At 39.2% G+C, this 19,033-nt stretch overlaps 1 protein-coding gene across 2 annotated transcripts; it reads left to right on the top strand.

Moving 5' to 3' along the window:
• The first annotated feature begins 1,927 nt into the window (after positions 1-1,927).
• RSPH4A (radial spoke head component 4A) lies at positions 1,928-17,173 on the top strand. Of its 2 annotated transcripts, XM_081529587.1 has the most exons (6): positions 1,928-2,736; positions 6,379-6,613; positions 10,436-11,176; positions 12,858-13,008; positions 14,935-15,052; positions 16,936-17,173. In XM_081529587.1, exons 1-6 carry the CDS (start codon positions 2,051-2,053, stop codon positions 17,171-17,173), a joined length of 2,169 nt encoding a protein of 722 aa, XP_081385713.1. In that variant the 5' UTR covers positions 1,928-2,050. The 2 variants fall into 2 exon arrangements, with proteins under 2 accessions (XP_081385713.1, XP_081385714.1); XM_081529588.1 differs by lacking the exon at positions 12,858-13,008 and having other exon boundaries at positions 16,936-16,958.
• Positions 17,174-19,033: the final 1,860 nt, after the last annotated feature.

The following is a 19,033-nucleotide window of genomic DNA, read 5'->3' as shown; positions in this document are numbered from 1 at the left end:
AATTCCTTGAAAAAAAATCAGTCTGCCAAAACATACATAGACTTATAGGCAATTTCCTCATATATATGTGTGTGTGTGAATTATTATTATTGTGAATCAATAATAATCTTCAAAAATAGGTCAAGATGGGTTCACAGGTGAATTCTACCAATTCTTTACAATCTCTTCTAGAAAATAGCACCAGAGAAGATACTTTCTGATTCATTCTATGAACCTAGAATTACTCTAATAACAAAACCAGACAGACATTACAAGAAAAGGAAACTATAAATAAATACTTCTTGAGAAAACTCTTCCTTATCATCCCTTTCTCCTGGTCTTACCATCCTGCTCTGGCTTGTCAGTCCAAGAAAAAAGCCTCCATCACTTGCCAGCTTCAAGGGTGGAGAGAATAGAACTATGAAGGGGAAAAAAATGCTATCCCCCCTTCAATCCTTGTACCAGTTACCAAAAAAAAAAGAAATCTCCAATTTATAATTCTAGTTTATCTTTCATTTTGTTTTTTGAATCTATTCCAAGGGCTCTAATCTAGGGCCTCTGACTTCAAGGAGTCCCTAAACCAAAAGAAATTACATACAACATTATGTGTGTGCACACCCATGTACATTTGGGGAGGGGGTAAAGATCCACAGCTTTGAACAAAGTCTTGAAGAGGAGTTCTGTGCTTTTTAACCTCCACTAAACTGGGGGTGGATGGTGGTAAATATGATGCTCTTTCATGAAGTTAGAATTTATGACCAACATGTTGTTAATTCTAAGTTATATCAAGTATTAATTGGCTTATTTTAAAAGAGAGATACAGAACAAATTAACATGAAAGACTTTAATTCATTTACAGTTTTTAGTCAAGGCCAGATATGTATGAGTCCATCCTCTATACATTATTTATGTTGGAGATGGAATAATATGAATTAATAGTCATAATCATGACCTTAGATACTGCAAAATTATGAAATCACAGGTGTACTATCAAAGAGAGATTACATTATACTAATATAGTTTTAGGGTTAATTTGAATTTCAGTTATTAGAAAACAGGTAATCCATGAACTCCAGTACTCTTGCCTGGAAAATCCCATGGATGGAGGAGCCTCGTAGGCTACAGTCCATGGGGTTGCTAAGAATCGGACACGACTGAGCAACTTCACTTTCACTTTTCCCTTTCATGCACTGGAGAAGGAAATGGCAACCCACTCCAGTATTCTTGCCTGGAGAATCCCTGGGACGGGGGAGCCTGGTGGGCTGCCGTCTATGGGGTCGCACAGAGTCGGACACGACTGAAGTGACTCAGCAGCATAGCAGCAGCAGCAACCTTTTCATTGCCTTCTCCTTGAAGGTAATTTTCTGCCTACTTATCTGGCAGATTCCACAGGAGGGAGAAGAGGAAAATGAGGACTCCCTTGTTTATTGTCCAAAAGTCACCCGTTTGGTTGGCACAGACGAGATACCTTTGATTTTTGAATTTTGGACTCTGATGTCCTGCACGCTGGAGTCTCCTTGTCACCTGAACCTCCAGATTTCTAGTCTTCACCTCGCCCTGACCCCCGTCAGTCTCTTCCTCCGTTACACACACACACTCTCTCTCTCTCTCAAACACACACAAGCTCTGTAAATGCATTCTCCCCCGCCCCCGTTAATGCAAGACTCACTCCTCAGCGCGCAACTTGAATCAAAATATTATTATCAGACCCCGAAAATCCTCCCGGGGCTCCTCCTCTGTGTCGGCCCAGTTCTTAGGTTTCCAGGCGGGCCTGATGGACGGCAGATTAGATTGGCTGAGCTACTGGAGGAGCAGAAGCGCCACCAAATCACAAATCCAGGATTTTCATCCTTCTCGGTCTCCTCCCTAGACTCCTGGCAACAGGCCTGCGTTGTTTCTCTTAAGGGAACCCAGCCTGGGGTTGCTATGGAGACATGACGCTGAGACTTGCAGAGCAACTAGGACCCGGGTATCGCCTAGCAAACCTAAGCAAAGCCAGTGCCCTGCGTTGCTACCTTCCATATCTGCACGCCCTCTTCATCCAAAACTTTTTTTTTTCTTGACTCCTTCCATGGAAGACTCCATCCCCATCAACCAAAAAATAGAACACCAAGAACTTGGGGAAACAGGGCGGCCATGGGAAGAAAGGGTAACTACTTCCCAAGATCCTGAGCTTGGGTTATCCGAGGCCCTAGAGTTGGAGCAGGGGCCAGAAACTGGACTCCAGCCCAGGAGCAGCCCTCCTAGGATGCCCCTACCTGGAGCCAGAACGCCGGATCGACCTGTGGATGACCTCGTAGGACTACGCGCATCATTTCCACCTTTCTCATCTCAGGAGCTTCCTTCCACTCTTTCTCCCCTGGCTCTGGCCAGGCAGGACTTTACGGCACCATGGCAGTCAGACAAGACCACTAGTGTTGTTTCTGAAGCTGAGACACCTCATTTTGGCCATTTGGAACAAGTATCTGACAAAGGAGGATCAACTCCTCATCAAACATGCCAATCTGAGGGAAACACCTTTCATCAATCTCAGCAAACCAAATATCCCCTGTATGAACTGAGGGGTGGGAGCCACCATACCTCTAAACAGAAAGAGCTGAGATTTGACATTTTTCAAGAAGATGACTCAAACAGCAACTATCATCTGGATCAGCCTGAGTCTGGGGCTTCTGAAGTGGCCCCCAGCATGCTTGAGATTGCCATTCAGAATACTAAGGCTTACCTACTGAAGACCAGTAGCAAGTCGGGCTTAAATCTGTAAGTCTTGGAGGAAAAGAGAGAGGAAAATTTGGAAAAGGGAAGGGGGTATGAGTATCTCTCTGTGAGGATGTGCTTCTGTGGGTGAATGAAAATATATCTGAAAAGTCTGGATTGGTGAGAGAGTGACTTCATAACTCTTTGTATTGTAGGATTCAAGAGAGGTCACTGGTGGAGATTCTCTTAGCTTCTTTAAAGATCCTAGATACACAGAAAAAAAATCTAGGAATTATGGAATCTGGGGTTTGAAAGAAATCATAAAGTATCTCTCCAGGATGCTTGTTAAAAAGGACTGTCTACCAAAATCTAAGCATTCTCAGTGCTTGTATGGCTTAGTTTCGAGTCCCTACCCAGGCCAGTGCTGAAGTGATAAACTACTTGCTTCACCTGGGACTGTCCCGACTAAGCATGGCGTCCTGAGGAACTTCTCAGTCCGAGGCAAATCAGGAGAATTCTTTGCTATACAGGCCACCCAAAGTACATGCCATTTTATCCAGATCTCTTTTTAAATGTGGTAACCAATGACCCAGGAATTTTCTGACCATCCTCTTAAGCTAAGATTCAGATCTCATCATTGAGTCCAGATTTCTAGAGGTTCTTGCTTCCAGGGTTACATAATCATAGGGTCAACAAAATTATAGTGCTAGAAGGGATTTGAGAAAACATCTAATATAATCTGCTTGCTTTTTAAATAAGGGGACTAAGCCATGGAAAATTAATTTGCTCAACATTTCTCTGGCTATAACACTCTCTGACTCTTACCTTTCCTCCATCACTATGCTTCAGCCACGTGGCCTCGTCAGCTCCAGTGTTGCTCCCTTGGCCCAGATGGCTTCTTCCCTAAGTCCTCCTTAGTCTTTGCTGGCTGTCTTCACATCTTTTAGGAATCAGCTTCCATAGAACTCAATCATAACTGCCTGCTCTTTCCTTTATAGTACTTAAGGTCATTTATAATTGTATAGAGGCTTACAGACTTATATTTAATGTTTGACTCTCCCACTAAAGTGCAGGTCCCCAGAGTACAGGGACCGTTTGAGTTTTGAACACCACTATATATTTAATGCCTAGCACAGTGCTATCAGCTATGTACTGAATAAAGAATTAATTAATTAATTAATGGCAGTACAGGAGACACAGTCGAGACCTTTTGAATCTAGTTAATCCTCAACATGGGGGCTTCCTTGGTGATTCAGAGGTAAACAATTCATCTGCCAGTGCAGGACATGCAGGTTCAATTACTGGGCTGAGATCCCCTGGAGATCCCGTAGAGATCCCCTAGACAAGGAAATGGCAACCCATTTGTATTCTTGTCTGGTAAATCCCATGGACAGAAGGAGCCTGGCGGGCTACAGACCATGGGGTCGCAACAGAGTTGAACACAACTTAGTGAATAAACAATGACAACAATCCTCAAAACAATTTGCTGAGATGCCTCCTGATTAGTCAGCAAACATTAAATGAATGCCATTCACTATACGTATGTGACAAAAGCTTGTAGCTATTATTTGGCTTTTAAAAATATGAAGTATAATCTTAAAGTCTGAAGACTAAGATATCAATTAATATTTAATGTGAGAAGTCTTCACAAAACCCAAAATTAAAATATTGTTTATAAATTACTGTTTTTAACTACAATTTACTTAAACTTCAGGGATGTGATTTGCTGGAATCTACTTGAATTGCTGATATAAACTTGTCACAGTTCCCTGGATTAAATAACAAGCAAGAATTTACAAACTTTGATAAAATGTCAAAAAAGCTCACTATAAATACTTGAAAGTTCACAATTAAAAATGAATACAAAACATAAAATGGGAAAATTTCTTTTACTGAATTATTTTATAACTGACATTACTAAATTTATAACTGACAAACTAAATTTAATTTAGTTTCCAAATGCTAAGTCTCTGAGGTAATAAATGAATACTGTCCATAATATTCACTATTACTTTCTAAGTGTTTTATAGCCTGTAGTTAAAAATGGCTCATTAAAGATGAACTAAACTCCATATCTTATACACAGCTCTTATTTGACAACCATGAAAGCTATTTTTTATTGCAGTTAAAACAGTTTTGACTAAAATACAAAATTGGTTTTCTTATTGTTGAACAAAAAGCCTGCAAAAAAGACTGCTTTCTTCTTTTCTGCCAGTCATAACATTTCTGTTCATTTATAAAAATAGCAATTTTTGGAGAAAGAATAAGATATTCCTCACATATAATATTTGTAAACTGTCCTGCACATTGGTTGTGCATATAATTTACCTATTTTTCTTTGATGTTCTTAAGATCCATTAGATAAATACAGATATTAAAGAAAGAATTAAATAACTAGGGCAAGTTAAAGATAGTAAGGATTTATTGGACATCCATTTTGTTTCACTATAATAAGGAAGGAGATATATTAAAACAACAAACAAAAACCTAATTTCAGCCCTGGAAGAACCTACTGCAGTTGCTGAATGAGAAATACGTAATGTACACAATTACACTGCAGTGTATCAGTGATCTCAGAAAGGCCCAGTCCATACTGAGGGAGAACAGTTTCAGAAATAACCTGAGTGGTAAGGCTTTGAGGATTAAGTGTATTTTAAATCATTTCTCGAGAAAAATATATATAGGACACAGCAAGAAAAGGCTCTCAAGTCAGACAGCAATGAGATGAAAGGGATATTTGGTGGATTTACCTTGCTGGGCAGACATTCTAACTGAACTAATTATTAGAAATGAAAATGGAGAGATACAGTGCTTATCCACCAGAGAGGTAATTTATGCAAGTCCTCACAATGGACAGAGGAATTTCTGTCTCACCTGAGAGCAGTTTGACAGGCATTTTGGGTTCTTCAGTAGTACAGGCATTTTGGGTTCTTCAGTAGTAAATTTCACATTGTAAAACTGGTATCTTAAAAAACACCTCCTAGCAATTATGTGTAAAATGTAATGAATTAATGAGAGATTAAAGATTAATTAACGAATCAATAGAGAGGTTAGAGGCAGCTTCACTAACTCGGTTATGAAATAAAAAGCTACAGCAGTGTTTTTAACAGAAAAGGACAAAAAATATTAGAGTACATCACATTTTAATAAACGTGAGTAACGTCAGATGACATTTTCCTCTCCGTTTGTATGTGTGGGGGTGGGTTGGGGTTGCAATATGAAATGTATTTCTTGTAGGTCTAAAAACACTAAAGTATATAACTGGTTTAGAAAATGGGAAAAGAGACCTAATCTTAAAAGAGTCAGCTGGATTTAAAAATTAAGTTGGATTTGATGAGGGGTAGGAAAGGGGGTTGAAAAAGAAGTTATGTTAAAAGAATGAAAAATAAACTTAGTCACTTTTAAATATATAACTGAGAGATTCTGATCTGAAATAAAAAGTGAAAAATGTAGCTGATGTAGAACATGTATCTTGCTGTGTTTTTCTTTAATAAGTTAAATATTCATACCATATTGAAGGAATTTCTTAAAAAGTTCTAGGATAAGTTATTCTTGGCAGTGGTAAAAGTTACTGAGTTTTTCCACTAAAGCTCTCTCAAGTCTTCAGGTTGTTGAAGTTTCCTAAAAACCCACCAAATATGTATGAAATATTTCTTCAAATGCTTTAGACAGGGATATTATCTGGAATTTTCTCTTTTCGGGTAGATATGATCATCTTTCTGAAATGCTGACCAAGGTCTTAGATAAGCGTCCTGAAAATGCTGTGGACATCATTGAATATATTAGCCAAGAAGTCAAGATGGAACATTTTAGTAAAAAATTAGATACACTCCAAAATGAGAATGAGATCCTTCCAACCTATGAAATAGCAGAGAAGCAGAAAACTCTTTTTCTTCAGGGAAATTTAGAAGGCGCTGACCAAGAACTGGAAGATGAAATAGTAAGTCACTCCTATAAATTTGAATAGGTCAATTTTACAGGTTTTTTGACGTGAATGGGGTGTGGCTTTAAATTCATATGCACTGCCTTTTTATAGCTTACTAAATAGTATTTGCAATCTCATTTCACACCACTCATTTCCTTGGTTAGAGTTTCTTTTGTTTTCACATTGTGATTTAGTATTTCACAGATTTAGCTATTTTATGTTTGTGGGGCTAAACTCCTTGGTATCAGTGAAAATGGCTTCTTCATCTTTTATATTTTCCAAAATGCCTGGGACAGCCTGAGTGTATAGCTGTTTTTTATTGAATATTTGTTGAATGAATGAATAAATTGCACATAATTTAAAATTTGGCTTTAAATCAAGATGCATATTTTCCCCGTTAATTTACTGGAAAAATAAAAAGAGCTTCTAATATCATTTGCATTTTTTTCCAAGGCTACTTCTTCATATTGTATCTTGACAGTATGTATATTATGTCATTGAGACATAATAGGAGAGAAATAAAATATTTCTTTTAATCCCCAAATATGAATTGTTGAAAATATTTACACAGAAAGTTGGTGACAGAGATCAAAAGCTATCATTCAAGAAAGAAATCAGCTGTATTACAGAAATTTTACCTTCAAATATTTCAAATCAGTATCCGCTTTGTTTCCTAAATACCTGCATACTGGCAATTTATTCTACTGAGTAATTTATACTGTACATCTACTGAGCTTCTATGTTCCATTCAGTTCAGTTCACTTCAGTCGCTCAGTCGTGTCCGACTCTTTGCAACCCCATGAATCGCAGCATGCCAGGCCTCCCTGTCCATCACCAACCCCCGGAGTTTACTCAAACTCATGTCCCTCGAGTTGGTGATGCCATCCAGCCATCTCATCCTCTATCATCCCCTTCTCCTCATGCCCCCAATCCTTCCCAGCATCAGGATCTTTTCCAATGAGTCAACTCTTTGCATGAGGTTGCCAAAGTATTGGAGTTTCAGCTTCAACATCAGTCCTTCCAATGAACACCCAGGACTGATCTCCTTTAGGATGGACTGGTTGGAGCTCCTTGCAGTCCAAGGGATTCTCAAGAGTCTTCTCCAACACCACAGTTCAAAAGCATCGATTCTTCAGCACTCAGCTTTCTTCACAGTCCAACTCTCACATCCACACATGACTACTGGAAAAACCATAGCCTTGACTAGACAGACCTTTGTTGGCAAAGTAATGTCTCTACTTTTTAAAATGCTATCTAGCTTGGTCATAATTTTCCTTCCAAGTAAGTGTCTTTTAATTTCATGGCTGCAGTCACCATCAGCAGTGATTCTGGAGCCCAAAAAAGTAAAGTCTGACACTGTTTCCACTGTTTCCCCATCTATTTCCCATGAAGTGATGGGACCAGATACCATGATCTTAGTTTTCTGAATGTTGAGCTTTAAGCCAACTTTTTCACTCTCCTCTCTCAATTTCATCAAGAGGCTTTTTAGTTCTTCTTCACTTTTTGCCATAAGGGTGGCGTCATCTCCATATCTGAGGTTATTGATATTTCTCCCGGCAATCTTGATTTCAGTTTGTGCTTCTTCCAGCCCAGCGTTTCTCATGATGTACTCTGCATATAAGTTAAATAAGCAGGGTGACAATATACAGCCTTGATGTACCCCTTTTCCTATTTGGAACCAGTCTGTTGTTCCATGTCCAGTTCTAACTGTTGCTTCCTAACCTGCATACAGGTTTCTCAAGAGGCAGGTCAGGTGGTCTGGTATTCCCATCTCTTTCAGAATTTTCCACAGTTTATTGTGATCCACACAGTCAAAGGCTTTGGCATAGTCAATAAAGCAGAAATAGATGTTTTTCTAGAACTCTCTTGCTATTTCAATGATCCAGAGGATGTTGGCAATTTGATCTCTGGTTCCTCTGCCTTTTCTAAAATCATCTTGAACATCTGGAAGTTCACGGTTCATGTATTGCTGAAGCCTGGCTTGGAGAATTTTGAGCATTACTTTACTAGCATGTGAGATGACTGCAATTGTGCAGTAGTTTGAGCATTCTTTGGCATTGCCTTTCTTTGGGTTTGGGATGAAAACTGACCTTTTCCAGTCCTGTGGCCACTGCTGAGTTTTCCACATTTGCTGGCATATTGAGTGTAGCGCTTTCACAGCATCATCTTTTAGGATTTGAAATAACTCAACTGGAATTCCATCACCCTCACTAGCTTTCTTCATAGTGATGCTTCCTAAGGCCCACTTGACTTCACATTCCACAATGTCTGGCTCTAGGTGAGTGATCACAGCATCATGATTATCTGGGTCATGAAGATCTTTTCTGTACAGTTCTTCTGTGTATTCCTGCCACCTCTTAATATCTTCTGCTTCTGTTAGGTCCATACCATTTCTGTTCTTTATCGAGCCCATCTTTACATGAAATGTTCCCTTGATATCTCTAATTTTCTTGAAGAGACCTCTAGTCTTTCCCATTCTATTATTTTCCTCTATTTCTTTGCATTGATTCCTGAGGAAGGCTTTCTTATCTCTCCTTGCTATTCTTTGGAACTCTGAATTCAAATGGGAGTATCTTTCCTTTTTTCCTTTGCTTTTCATTTCTTTTCTCTTCACAGCTATTTGTAAGGCCTCCTCAGACAGACATTTTGCTTTTTTGCATTTCTTTTCCATGGAGATGGTTACTGTTAGGCTATTTAAAACTGTCTACATACTTGCAAATTTGATGTTTGGAGTGAGATATGTTCAAAAAAGGACACAGAGTTCAGTCAAGGAAGATAGGAGGGGTAGGGATATACCAGGTGGAACTAATGGTAAAGAACCTGCCTGCCAGTGCAGGAGACCTAAGAGATGCGAGTTAGATATCTGGGTCGGGAAGCTCCCCTAGAGGAGGGCATGGCAATCCACTTCAATATTCTTGCCTGGAGAATCCCATGGTAAGGGGAGCCTGGAGGACTACAGTCCATAGGGTCGCAAAGAGTTGGATATGACTGAAGCAACTTAGTAAACACACACACAAACCCTCTAGAGCTCTGTAGCCTTCATAAGGAGACAAAAATGACACAGTGAGATATAGAATAGTCAGAAGGGACAAGTGATAGGTGTCAAGGACTTGACATTAGCTGATCTTTTCTAAAAATATCTTACTCCAAACACTTGGTAATGTAGCTGCATATAATATTGACAAGTCTGGGGACAAACAGCATGTGGGGATCAAATATTTGTTATTTTTGCTTTTATTTCTTTTGCCTTGGGAGACTGATCTAAGAAAATATTGCTATGATTTATGCCCAAGAATGTTTTGCCTATGTTCTGTTCTAGCAGTTTTATGGTGTCATGACTCATTTTTAGGTTGTTAAGCCATTTTGAGTTTATTTTTGTAGATGGTGTGAGGGAATGTTCTAATTTCACTTATTTGTATGGAGCTGTCCAGTTTTCCCAAAACCACTTGCTGAAGTGATTGTCCTTTCTCCACTGTATACTTACTATTCTTGTCTCCTTTGTTGTAGATTAATTGGCCACAGGTACACAGGTTTATTTCAAGGCGCTCTATTCTGTTTCATTGATCTGTATGTCTGTTTTTGTGCCAATACCATGCTGTTTTGATTATAGTAGCATTTGTAGTATTGTCTGAAGTCTGGGAGGGTTATACCTCCAGCTTTTTTTTCCCCTCAGGATTACTTTGTCTATTCTGGGTCTTTTGTAGCTCCAAATAAATTTTAGTGTTAATTGTTCTAGTTCTATGAAAAAGGTCATTTTTATAGGGATTGCATTAAGTCTTTGGGTTGTAAGCAGTTCTCTTATGGATAAAGTATTAATCACACCATTTGTATTCCCAGGCAGAACATGCTCTTCCAAACATAATGGAATCAGCTTTTTATTTTGAACAAGCTGGAGTTGGCTTGGGCACAGATGAGACTTACCGCATCTTTCTTGCCCTCAAGCAGCTTACTGACACCCACCCGATCCAAAAATGTCGTTTCTGGGGCAAGATCTTAGGTCTGGAAATGAATTATATTGTAGCTGAAGTGGAATTCCGTGAGGGAGAAGATGAAGAGGAGGTGGAAGAGGAAGACGTACCTGAAGAGAGGGACAATGGAGATAGTGAAGCTGATGAAGACGATGAAGATGAATTACCAAGGCCCTTTTACAAGGTCCCACAGGCTATTCCAAAAGAAGAAAGCAGAACAGGTGCCAACAAATATGTCTATTTTGTTTGCAATGAACCAGGAAGACCATGGGTGAAGTTACCAGCAGTGACACCTGCACAAATTGTTACTGCAAGAAAAATCAAGAAGTTTTTCACTGGGCGATTGGATACCCCCATTGTAAGCTACCCACCCTTCCCAGGAAATGAGAGTAATTACTTACGAGCACAAATTGCCCGAATTTCTGCAGGGACCCATGTCAGCCCTCTAGGATTCTATCATTTTGGTGAAGAAGAAGGAGAAGAGGAAGAAGAAATAGAAAGTGGGCGAGATAGCTTTGAAGAAAACCCTGATTTTGAAGGCATCCAAGTGACTGATCTAGTGGAATCCCTATCCAATTGGGTTCATCATGTGCAACATATCCTCCCTCAGGTAGGAGTTTTGCAATTCTCAGCCTATTAGCTAGTCAGTAAATATTTATTAAATTCTGTCTATAACGCACACAGTATATACAAGACAAAGGCCTTCAGACTATAGACAAAAACAGAGACAATTAAAAAATCTAAACATGAAGTAGGTATATAATTGCCAAGTCATTTAGACTCAGGATCTTCAAACAGATTTTATTTCTAAATGGAAATAAAATTGGCTTTATTTTATTTGAGCTTCCCTCGTGGCTCAGATGGTAAAGAATCTGCCTGCAATGTGGGAGACCTGGATTTGATCCCTGAGTTGGGAAGATCCCCTGGAGGAGGGAATGGCAATCCACTTCAATATTCTTGCCTGGAGAATCCCCATGGACAGAGGAGCCTGGTGGGCTACAGTCCACGGGGTCACTGAAAGTCGGACACAACTGAGTGACTAAGCACACATGGACTATTTGGCAAGTTATGGAAGAAAAATAATTTACGTTTAGGTGTGTTGTGAAATTATTTTTATATGTTAAATATAAATGGGTACATTAATTTTAGGAAGAGTTATTTTATTCTATTTTTATTAACCAAGGAACTGTTTTTGCATGAACAATAAAAGATTTTAACAAAAACAAGTGAAGGGTCATATAGTAGTTCAGTTCAGTCGCTCAGTAGTGTCTGACTCTCTGCGACCCCATGAACTGCAGCACGCCAGGCCTCCCTGTCCATCACCAACTCCCGGAGTCTACCCAAACCCACGTTCATTGAGTCGGTGATGCCATCCAACCATCTCATCCTCTGTCGTCCCCTTCTCCTCCCGCCCCCAATCCTACCCAGCATTAGGGTCTTTTCCAATGAGTCAACCCTTCGCATGAGGTGGCCAAAGTATTGGAGTTTCAGCTTCAACATCAGACCTTCCAATGAACACCCAGGACTGATATCTCTTAGGATGGATTGATCGGATCTCCTTGCAGTCCAAGGGACTCTCAAGAGTCTTCTCCAACACCACAGTTCAAAAGCATCAATTCTGCGGCGCTCAGCTTTCTTCATATAGTAGTTACATAGAACCTATTCTGCCAGTTTTTAATAGCACTTTACATATAGTATCTCATTTAAAACTCACACCTGTATAAAAGACTAATATCCTTATTGTACAGATGAGGAAATTCAGGCAGAAAGTTTAGGAAATGTCACAAGGGAAACATATCTAATAAGAAACAGTTTCAGATGTGAATGAGCAGAATGGATCCAGAGTCCACACTCTTACACAATTCGTTAAACTGTCTCATCGGCAGGTAGAATATCTTCACTATACTTTGATGTAGATAAGAGATATTCTTAAATATGTCTAGATGAGTTAATTAAATGAGAAATTATAACGTCAAAACTCCATACCTAATCTTATTATAACATTTTTGCTATTAATAATAATAGTACCTTACCATCATATAAGTTAGTAAAATGCATTATTACCTTTTTCACTAAGGTTCGAATAATTTTAATATATAAATACCCTGTAACAATATTTTGCTTGAAATAACACAGACCAAAATAGCACTTGGTAAATATACATTGAATGAATGAATGATCAATATGCCACATGGTGGAACACCATGCAGATAATTACTTCAATCCAAAGGAATATCCTGGTATTTTAAGGTCCTCATTAGATGACTAGATCTTGCAGTATTTTTACCCAGGGTCGCTGTAACTGGTTCAACCCCATACAAAAAAGTGAGGAGGAAGAGGAAGAAGAAGATGAAGAAAAAGAAGAAGAAAAAAGAGAAGAGCCTGACGATATAGAACAGGAAGTGGGGCCTCCACTCTTGACACCAATCTCTGAAGATTTAGGTAATTTTACATATCCTACATATGTATGTGTGTCCATATATGTATATATATATGTGTGTGTGTGTGTGTGTGTACAGGCATACATAAATATGTACGCATGTATATACGAGCATGAAAGTGAAAGTGAAGTCGCTCAGTCGTGTCTGACTCTTTGTGACCCCATGGACTGTAGTCTAACAGGCTCCTCTGTCCATGAGCTGTTCCAGGCAAGAATACTGGAGTGGGTTGCCATTTCCTTCTCTAGAGGATCTTCCCGACCCAGGGATCGAACCCTGGTCTCCTGCATTGTAGGCAGACACTTTACCCTCTGAGCCACCAGGGAAGCCCATATACATACAAGCATACCTTGGAGATATTGTAAGACAGATACCAGACCACTGCAGAAAATGTGAATATTACAATAAAATGAGTCAATATTTTTGTTTCCCAGTGCACATAAAAATTATGTTTACACTCTACTGCAGTCTATTAAGTGTGCAATAACATAATATCTAAAAAATGTACATGCCTTAATTAGAAAATGCTATATTGTGGGGGGATGAGAGAATTAGGTGAGGGAGATTAGGAGTGACAGATTTCCAGTTACAAGATAAATCAGTCATGGCTATGAAATGTAGAGTGTGGGGAATATAGTCCAAATAATATAAGATCTTGGCATGGTGACATGCTGCATGCTAAGTTGTTTAGTTGTGTTTGACTCTTTGCGACCCCTTGGACTGCTGCTCACCAGGCTCCTCTGACCATGAGGATTCTCCAGGCAAGAATACTGGAGTGGGTAGCCATGCCCTCCTCCAAGGGATCTTCCTGACCCAGGCATCAAACCGGGGCCTCCTACATTGCAGGTGGATTCTTTACTGACTGAGCTATAAGAGAAACCCATATATGAATACATACACAGGTATTTCTTGCTTTTCAAAAGATCACCTTACAGCACTTTGCTTTTATGAGAGAACTACATTAGTACCAATTTTCACTGATAGAATTTTTTTTTAAAAAGGCAAAACAAAAGTAACGTTCAACATTTTTGCAGTGAGCAGTTATAGGGCAGCACACACTGCAGGCTGTCAGAGTGGCACCGCCAAGCTCTTTCCCCAGGAACCACACTCAGCATCAAGTTGTCATAGCTTTGAATTGTGTTTGGCGCTTCTGTGCTTTATCTCAGTTTATCTTGGCAATCTATTGGCAAGATGTGTCCTAAGGTAATTGCCTCTTTGCTCTATGTCATTTCGGCTTACAAAAGGTTTCATAGGAGTGCTCTACTTTTGGATAGTGGGGGAAACCCTTACACACACACACACACACCTTGTAGTTAAAGGTGGGAGTAAAGACTGTAATGTGGCCAGCCCCACAAAGAACTTTCTAGGACAGAGGTTGCAGGAGTGTATTGCAGAGGGGAAACATAAGTTGGCTCTCTTACTAGAAATGCTGACAGTTATCTTTTTTTTTTTTATCATACTTGTTTTGCATTCTACAGATCACAAACACATGACATAGAATAAAATATCATGAAGTACTATTTTTTTTCTAGTATACTATTGTTCTCATATTCTTCTTTTCTTCCTATTCATTTTGGAGCGTTCATGCTCCAAACCCTAGCTCTCTTTCATAATAATAATTTGGTCATCACATATTTTTCCCTCTACCACACAGGCCTCCTCTCCCTTGGTAAAACTTATTTTCTGTTGTTCAAATGTACACACATATATAAACACAGACAAATATATATAAACACATATTTTTTTCAAATTTCATTATTCTACAATGTTCAAATAATACCCTCCTGATCCTGTGTTAGACAGATGTTTTAACTTTTCTACATCAAGTGTGTGTGTGTTTTAAGGTTTATAAATATAGCTTTTCTGTTACACAGTATATGCTTGTCTCTTTGGGAGTTAAATCTATTTTGAATTTCTCTTTGGTTTACAGAGATCCAGAATACATCGCCTTGGACAACACGGTTATCCTCAAATCTCATTCCTCAATATGCGATTGCAGTCCTTAGATCCAACCTTTGGCCTGGAGCATATGCCTTTTCCAATGGCAAGTAAGTATGTGACCACTTGTAAGGATGTTATTTTGATGATTTAACTTCTGGAAATTTTAATTTATCACTGGAATGTTAAGTTACTACTGTTTTAACTCTTCTTTGGCATGTCAAGTGTAACAGCAGAAGGTGAATTCATACAACATCCATCTTATACAACAAAGCATCAAATTCAGAACATTAGAGTAACTCAGACTTCTGTGTTTTCATCTGAATTATCCAATTAATGGAGCCCAAATGGGTTTTATTCTATGGTTATTTGAGTAATTGATAATCATCTCATGGAGGTAATTCTAAGCAGTATTAAATGAAGGCATCATTTTTGTTAGATATCTTGAGAAAAGATAATTTAAAATATGTATGATTTAGGCTATCACTTTCAAGAGAATTAGGATAAGAGGATAGTCAACATCCTTTTGTCACACAGAGCATACACTTCCATTTGTCTTATGCTTCCATTTCTTACTTAAAAACCTAGGGTCAGGAGCTTGGCTGAGTTGGAGAACTGAGTGGTCAAATGTCAGAGTAGCCATTAGATCAACAAGCCAAAAATGAAAGCCTTGGATCACTTACCGTGATGGCATAAGCAAGTTGAAGCACTGATATTACTCGCTGTCCGCCACCCCATTCCATTTGCCCACATGGAATGGCACACTGGTGGAAGGTCAGATGGGTCAGCAGGGTTGTGAGATCATCTCACTGACAAGGAAGTCCTCAACATAAGGCTCTTGCAGTTTTATGGACCTGTGACCAGAGGAAGGTGGGGAGGGCTAGGAAAAAGTACTGGGTACTGGGGCTTCCCTGGTGGTTCAGCAGTTAAGACTCTGAGCTGCCACTCCAGGGGATGCAGATTCAATCCCTGGTCAAGGAACTAAGATCCCACATGCCATACACCAAAAATCAAAAACAAAACAAAAAAACTACTGGGTACTGAGTCAGAGTAGGGGAAAGTTTCTATAAGGTCTCCTCTTCTCTTACTCAACCCCCATTAGGAAGCCTTGGCAGAGGGGCCTGAAGACTTCTGCTGAAGGCCCCAGATAAAGAGGCTTGGATATGAAGGCACCTGGGCCAGGAACACAGTTCTGTCAAGAGCATGACAGGCCAGAGGGGCCAGAGTCCTTGCCCACAGCTCCTCTGAGATTTCAGTGCACTAGCTGTGCACCAAGTCTGGTGCGGAGAGAGCAGTTTTCTCCATGAAGTATACCAGGGAAAGGTTTTGTGATTGCCCAAGGTTGGACCTGAAAAATCACACATAGGTTTCTAACCACAAGCCCAACTCCTCATGCAGCCGAGTTTGCTAGATTGGCAACTTCTTAATTCTTCCTAACTCTAAGGAATATATGCAACTTCTAACCTAGTTGTTTTGTTTTTCTGAAAATAATTAAGATCAAAGGCTGTGGTCCAGGTGTAAGGGTACATTTTGACAGGGTCTGGCCCTATGTTTTCTTAACCAGCTTGAGCAGTTTGGGTCATAGTAACCCCCGGTGGGCTTCCCAGGTTGTGCGTGGTAAAGAATCCACCTGCCAATGCAGGAGATGTGAGAGGTGTGGGTTTAATCCCTGGGTCGGGAAGATCCCCTGGAAGAGGTAATGGCAACCAGCTCCAGTATTCTTGCCTGGGAAATCCCATGGACAGAGGAACCTGGTGGGCTACGGTACATGGGGTCGCAAAGAGTTGGACACAACTGAGCACACACACACACACACAACTCCCTGTGGTAGAAGAATCATTTAGGGATATTTCATCTCGAATGCATTTTAAATATACTGTACTGTTTTAACATTATGGGACTATGATACTCTTAAGTACTTTATTCTTACAGAAAAGGATAAGTTTTTCTTACTGAAAAATTATATGATCTACATTTTTTTTATAACTTACAGAAAGTTTGAAAATTTCTACATAGGCTGGGGTCATAAATATAGTCCAGACAGCTATACACCTCCAGTTCCACCACCAGTTTATCAAGAATACCCCAGTGGACCAGAAATTACGGAAATGGATGATCCTACTGTGGAAGAGGAGCAGGCTTTCAGGGCTGCACAAGAAGCAGCGGTAAATTCAACAGAGGAGAATGAAGAAACTGAGGAAGAGGAAGATGAGGAAGATGATTATGATTAATACAAGTAGAATTAGCCCAGTTTTATGAGACTGATACACACATACTCCTTATTTGGGACTGACTTATATATATAAATTACAACTATTCATGTGTAAAATATCATTCCCTGCAAACATAAAATTTGGAATTTCACATGTGGAACTATTAATATGTACTTTTAGAAAATGCTCAACAAGATTTTTTAGAGGCTAAATGACATTTTCTTAATTACTGTTCTGATGGCTTCAGCTAACCGAATATGTATTTCTATATTCTTTAAGCCTCAAGTTGAATTTCTAATAGGCAAACATCGTAATATATACCCCACAATAGCTACTTGGGGGGCTTAAATATTTTTTGAGTGTCAAGGAATACTGAGACCAAAAATATTAATAACTAAATTGGAGCATGTGTTCTTCAGCAATTTGTGATACTGTTGCAAATACTGTATGTATATACATACGTATACCCAACCCTCTGTGTGGAGAGGGTATACAATTCCATTATCTGCTCCAAGACTGTAGGAACATTCGAATTTTTTAGCTTTTACCTGTTACTTCTTAAAGAAACTTCTCAATGTAACTCTTCTTTCATCCTATAGAAATTGGTTTTATCTGATTTGGGGAAAAACAATTTGCAGAGATGGCTAGCTGGGACATCCAAAGACTTCAGACTGATATTTTCTATCACTGCTTTTCTAAAACTAGTTATTTTTATTCACTAAAAAAGTATTTTTAAGTCCTATATCCCTGGCACTCCCAGGCTACTGTTAAAAACTAGGCATTGCTTCAGAAATCTTAGGAGCTTACATTCAAGGAGGGAAATATTTTGTGATACAAATATTATGCCATAGTACAGTGTTTGTTAAACCCTGTGGTGAAGAACCAATTAAAAAATGAAAATAAAAAACCCTTCTACTCCATGATTATCTGTATAAAATAAAATAAAAGTATCAGTAATTGTAGTTTCTGTAATTTTCTTTTCATAGACTGGCGGTTTGCACATCAGTGATCTTACCTTCGAGCAACATTGCTTATCAAACACTTAGAAGGTGTATTTAATCCAAACTTGAGCAGTTCAGGAAGCATTTCTAAGAGGAAGCCCTTCTAAGAGGAAGGCTTTCTAAGAGAGAACTAAGGGGAAAGGGTCCTAGCAGCGTCAGCTGTATTTTGGCAAAGGATTTTAGGCTGAAAGGAGTGAAACTTTGAGCATGGTGAGAGATGAAACTGAAGAGGTAAGCAGAGCCCAGATTTTAACCATGAGCAATGAAGGGGACTCAACTAGGCAGTCACAAAATCGCTTTTGTATTTTAGAACAATTTGGCTTCTGTGTGGAAGATGCACGGACAGAGGATCAAGACAAGCAGACCAGTTAGGAGGATATTACACTGTCTAGGTAAGAGATACTGATGGCATAAAGCACCATAACTGCATGGGGATATAGACTGGAAACCTGTTTACCAGTCTGAACAACAGTATAAGAAAGGAGGTTTTCCAGAATTTTCCAATTGGCAATACTATTCATTCTAGGAGTGTAACACTTAGTATTTAATACAATAGAGACTATTCATAGAACTTCAAGTAAGTTCTTGTTTATTTTTTAATGGGGTAGCAGCCCCTTGCTGCTTCTCCTTTTTAATTTAATATCTTTTTTCATCTACCCAGATTTCTTTTTGAGAAAGTGCCTCTGACCCATGGCATATGGTCACATGCTAATCGGACGTACCCTCTCTGGAATCTGAAATCTAAGCAGACATTCTACCTCAACTCCTAACCTGATTGCCCCTGCTACAATATTAGGCCATATTCTAGCCTCAACTGTTGCCTTTGTTCTAGAATAGTTCCCTAGTTACCTGTGGATTCTGTGAGCTTCTGATAATT

The sequence above is a fragment of the Giraffa tippelskirchi genome, chromosome 9 (assembly GCF_054371585.1).
Source record: "Giraffa tippelskirchi isolate mGirTip1 chromosome 9, T2T-mGirTip1v1.2.pri, whole genome shotgun sequence".
Lineage (NCBI taxonomy): Eukaryota > Metazoa > Chordata > Mammalia > Artiodactyla > Giraffidae > Giraffa > Giraffa tippelskirchi.
The sequence above is the reverse complement of the archived record's forward strand: the minus strand, read 5'-3'. Positions and strand labels throughout refer to the sequence as shown.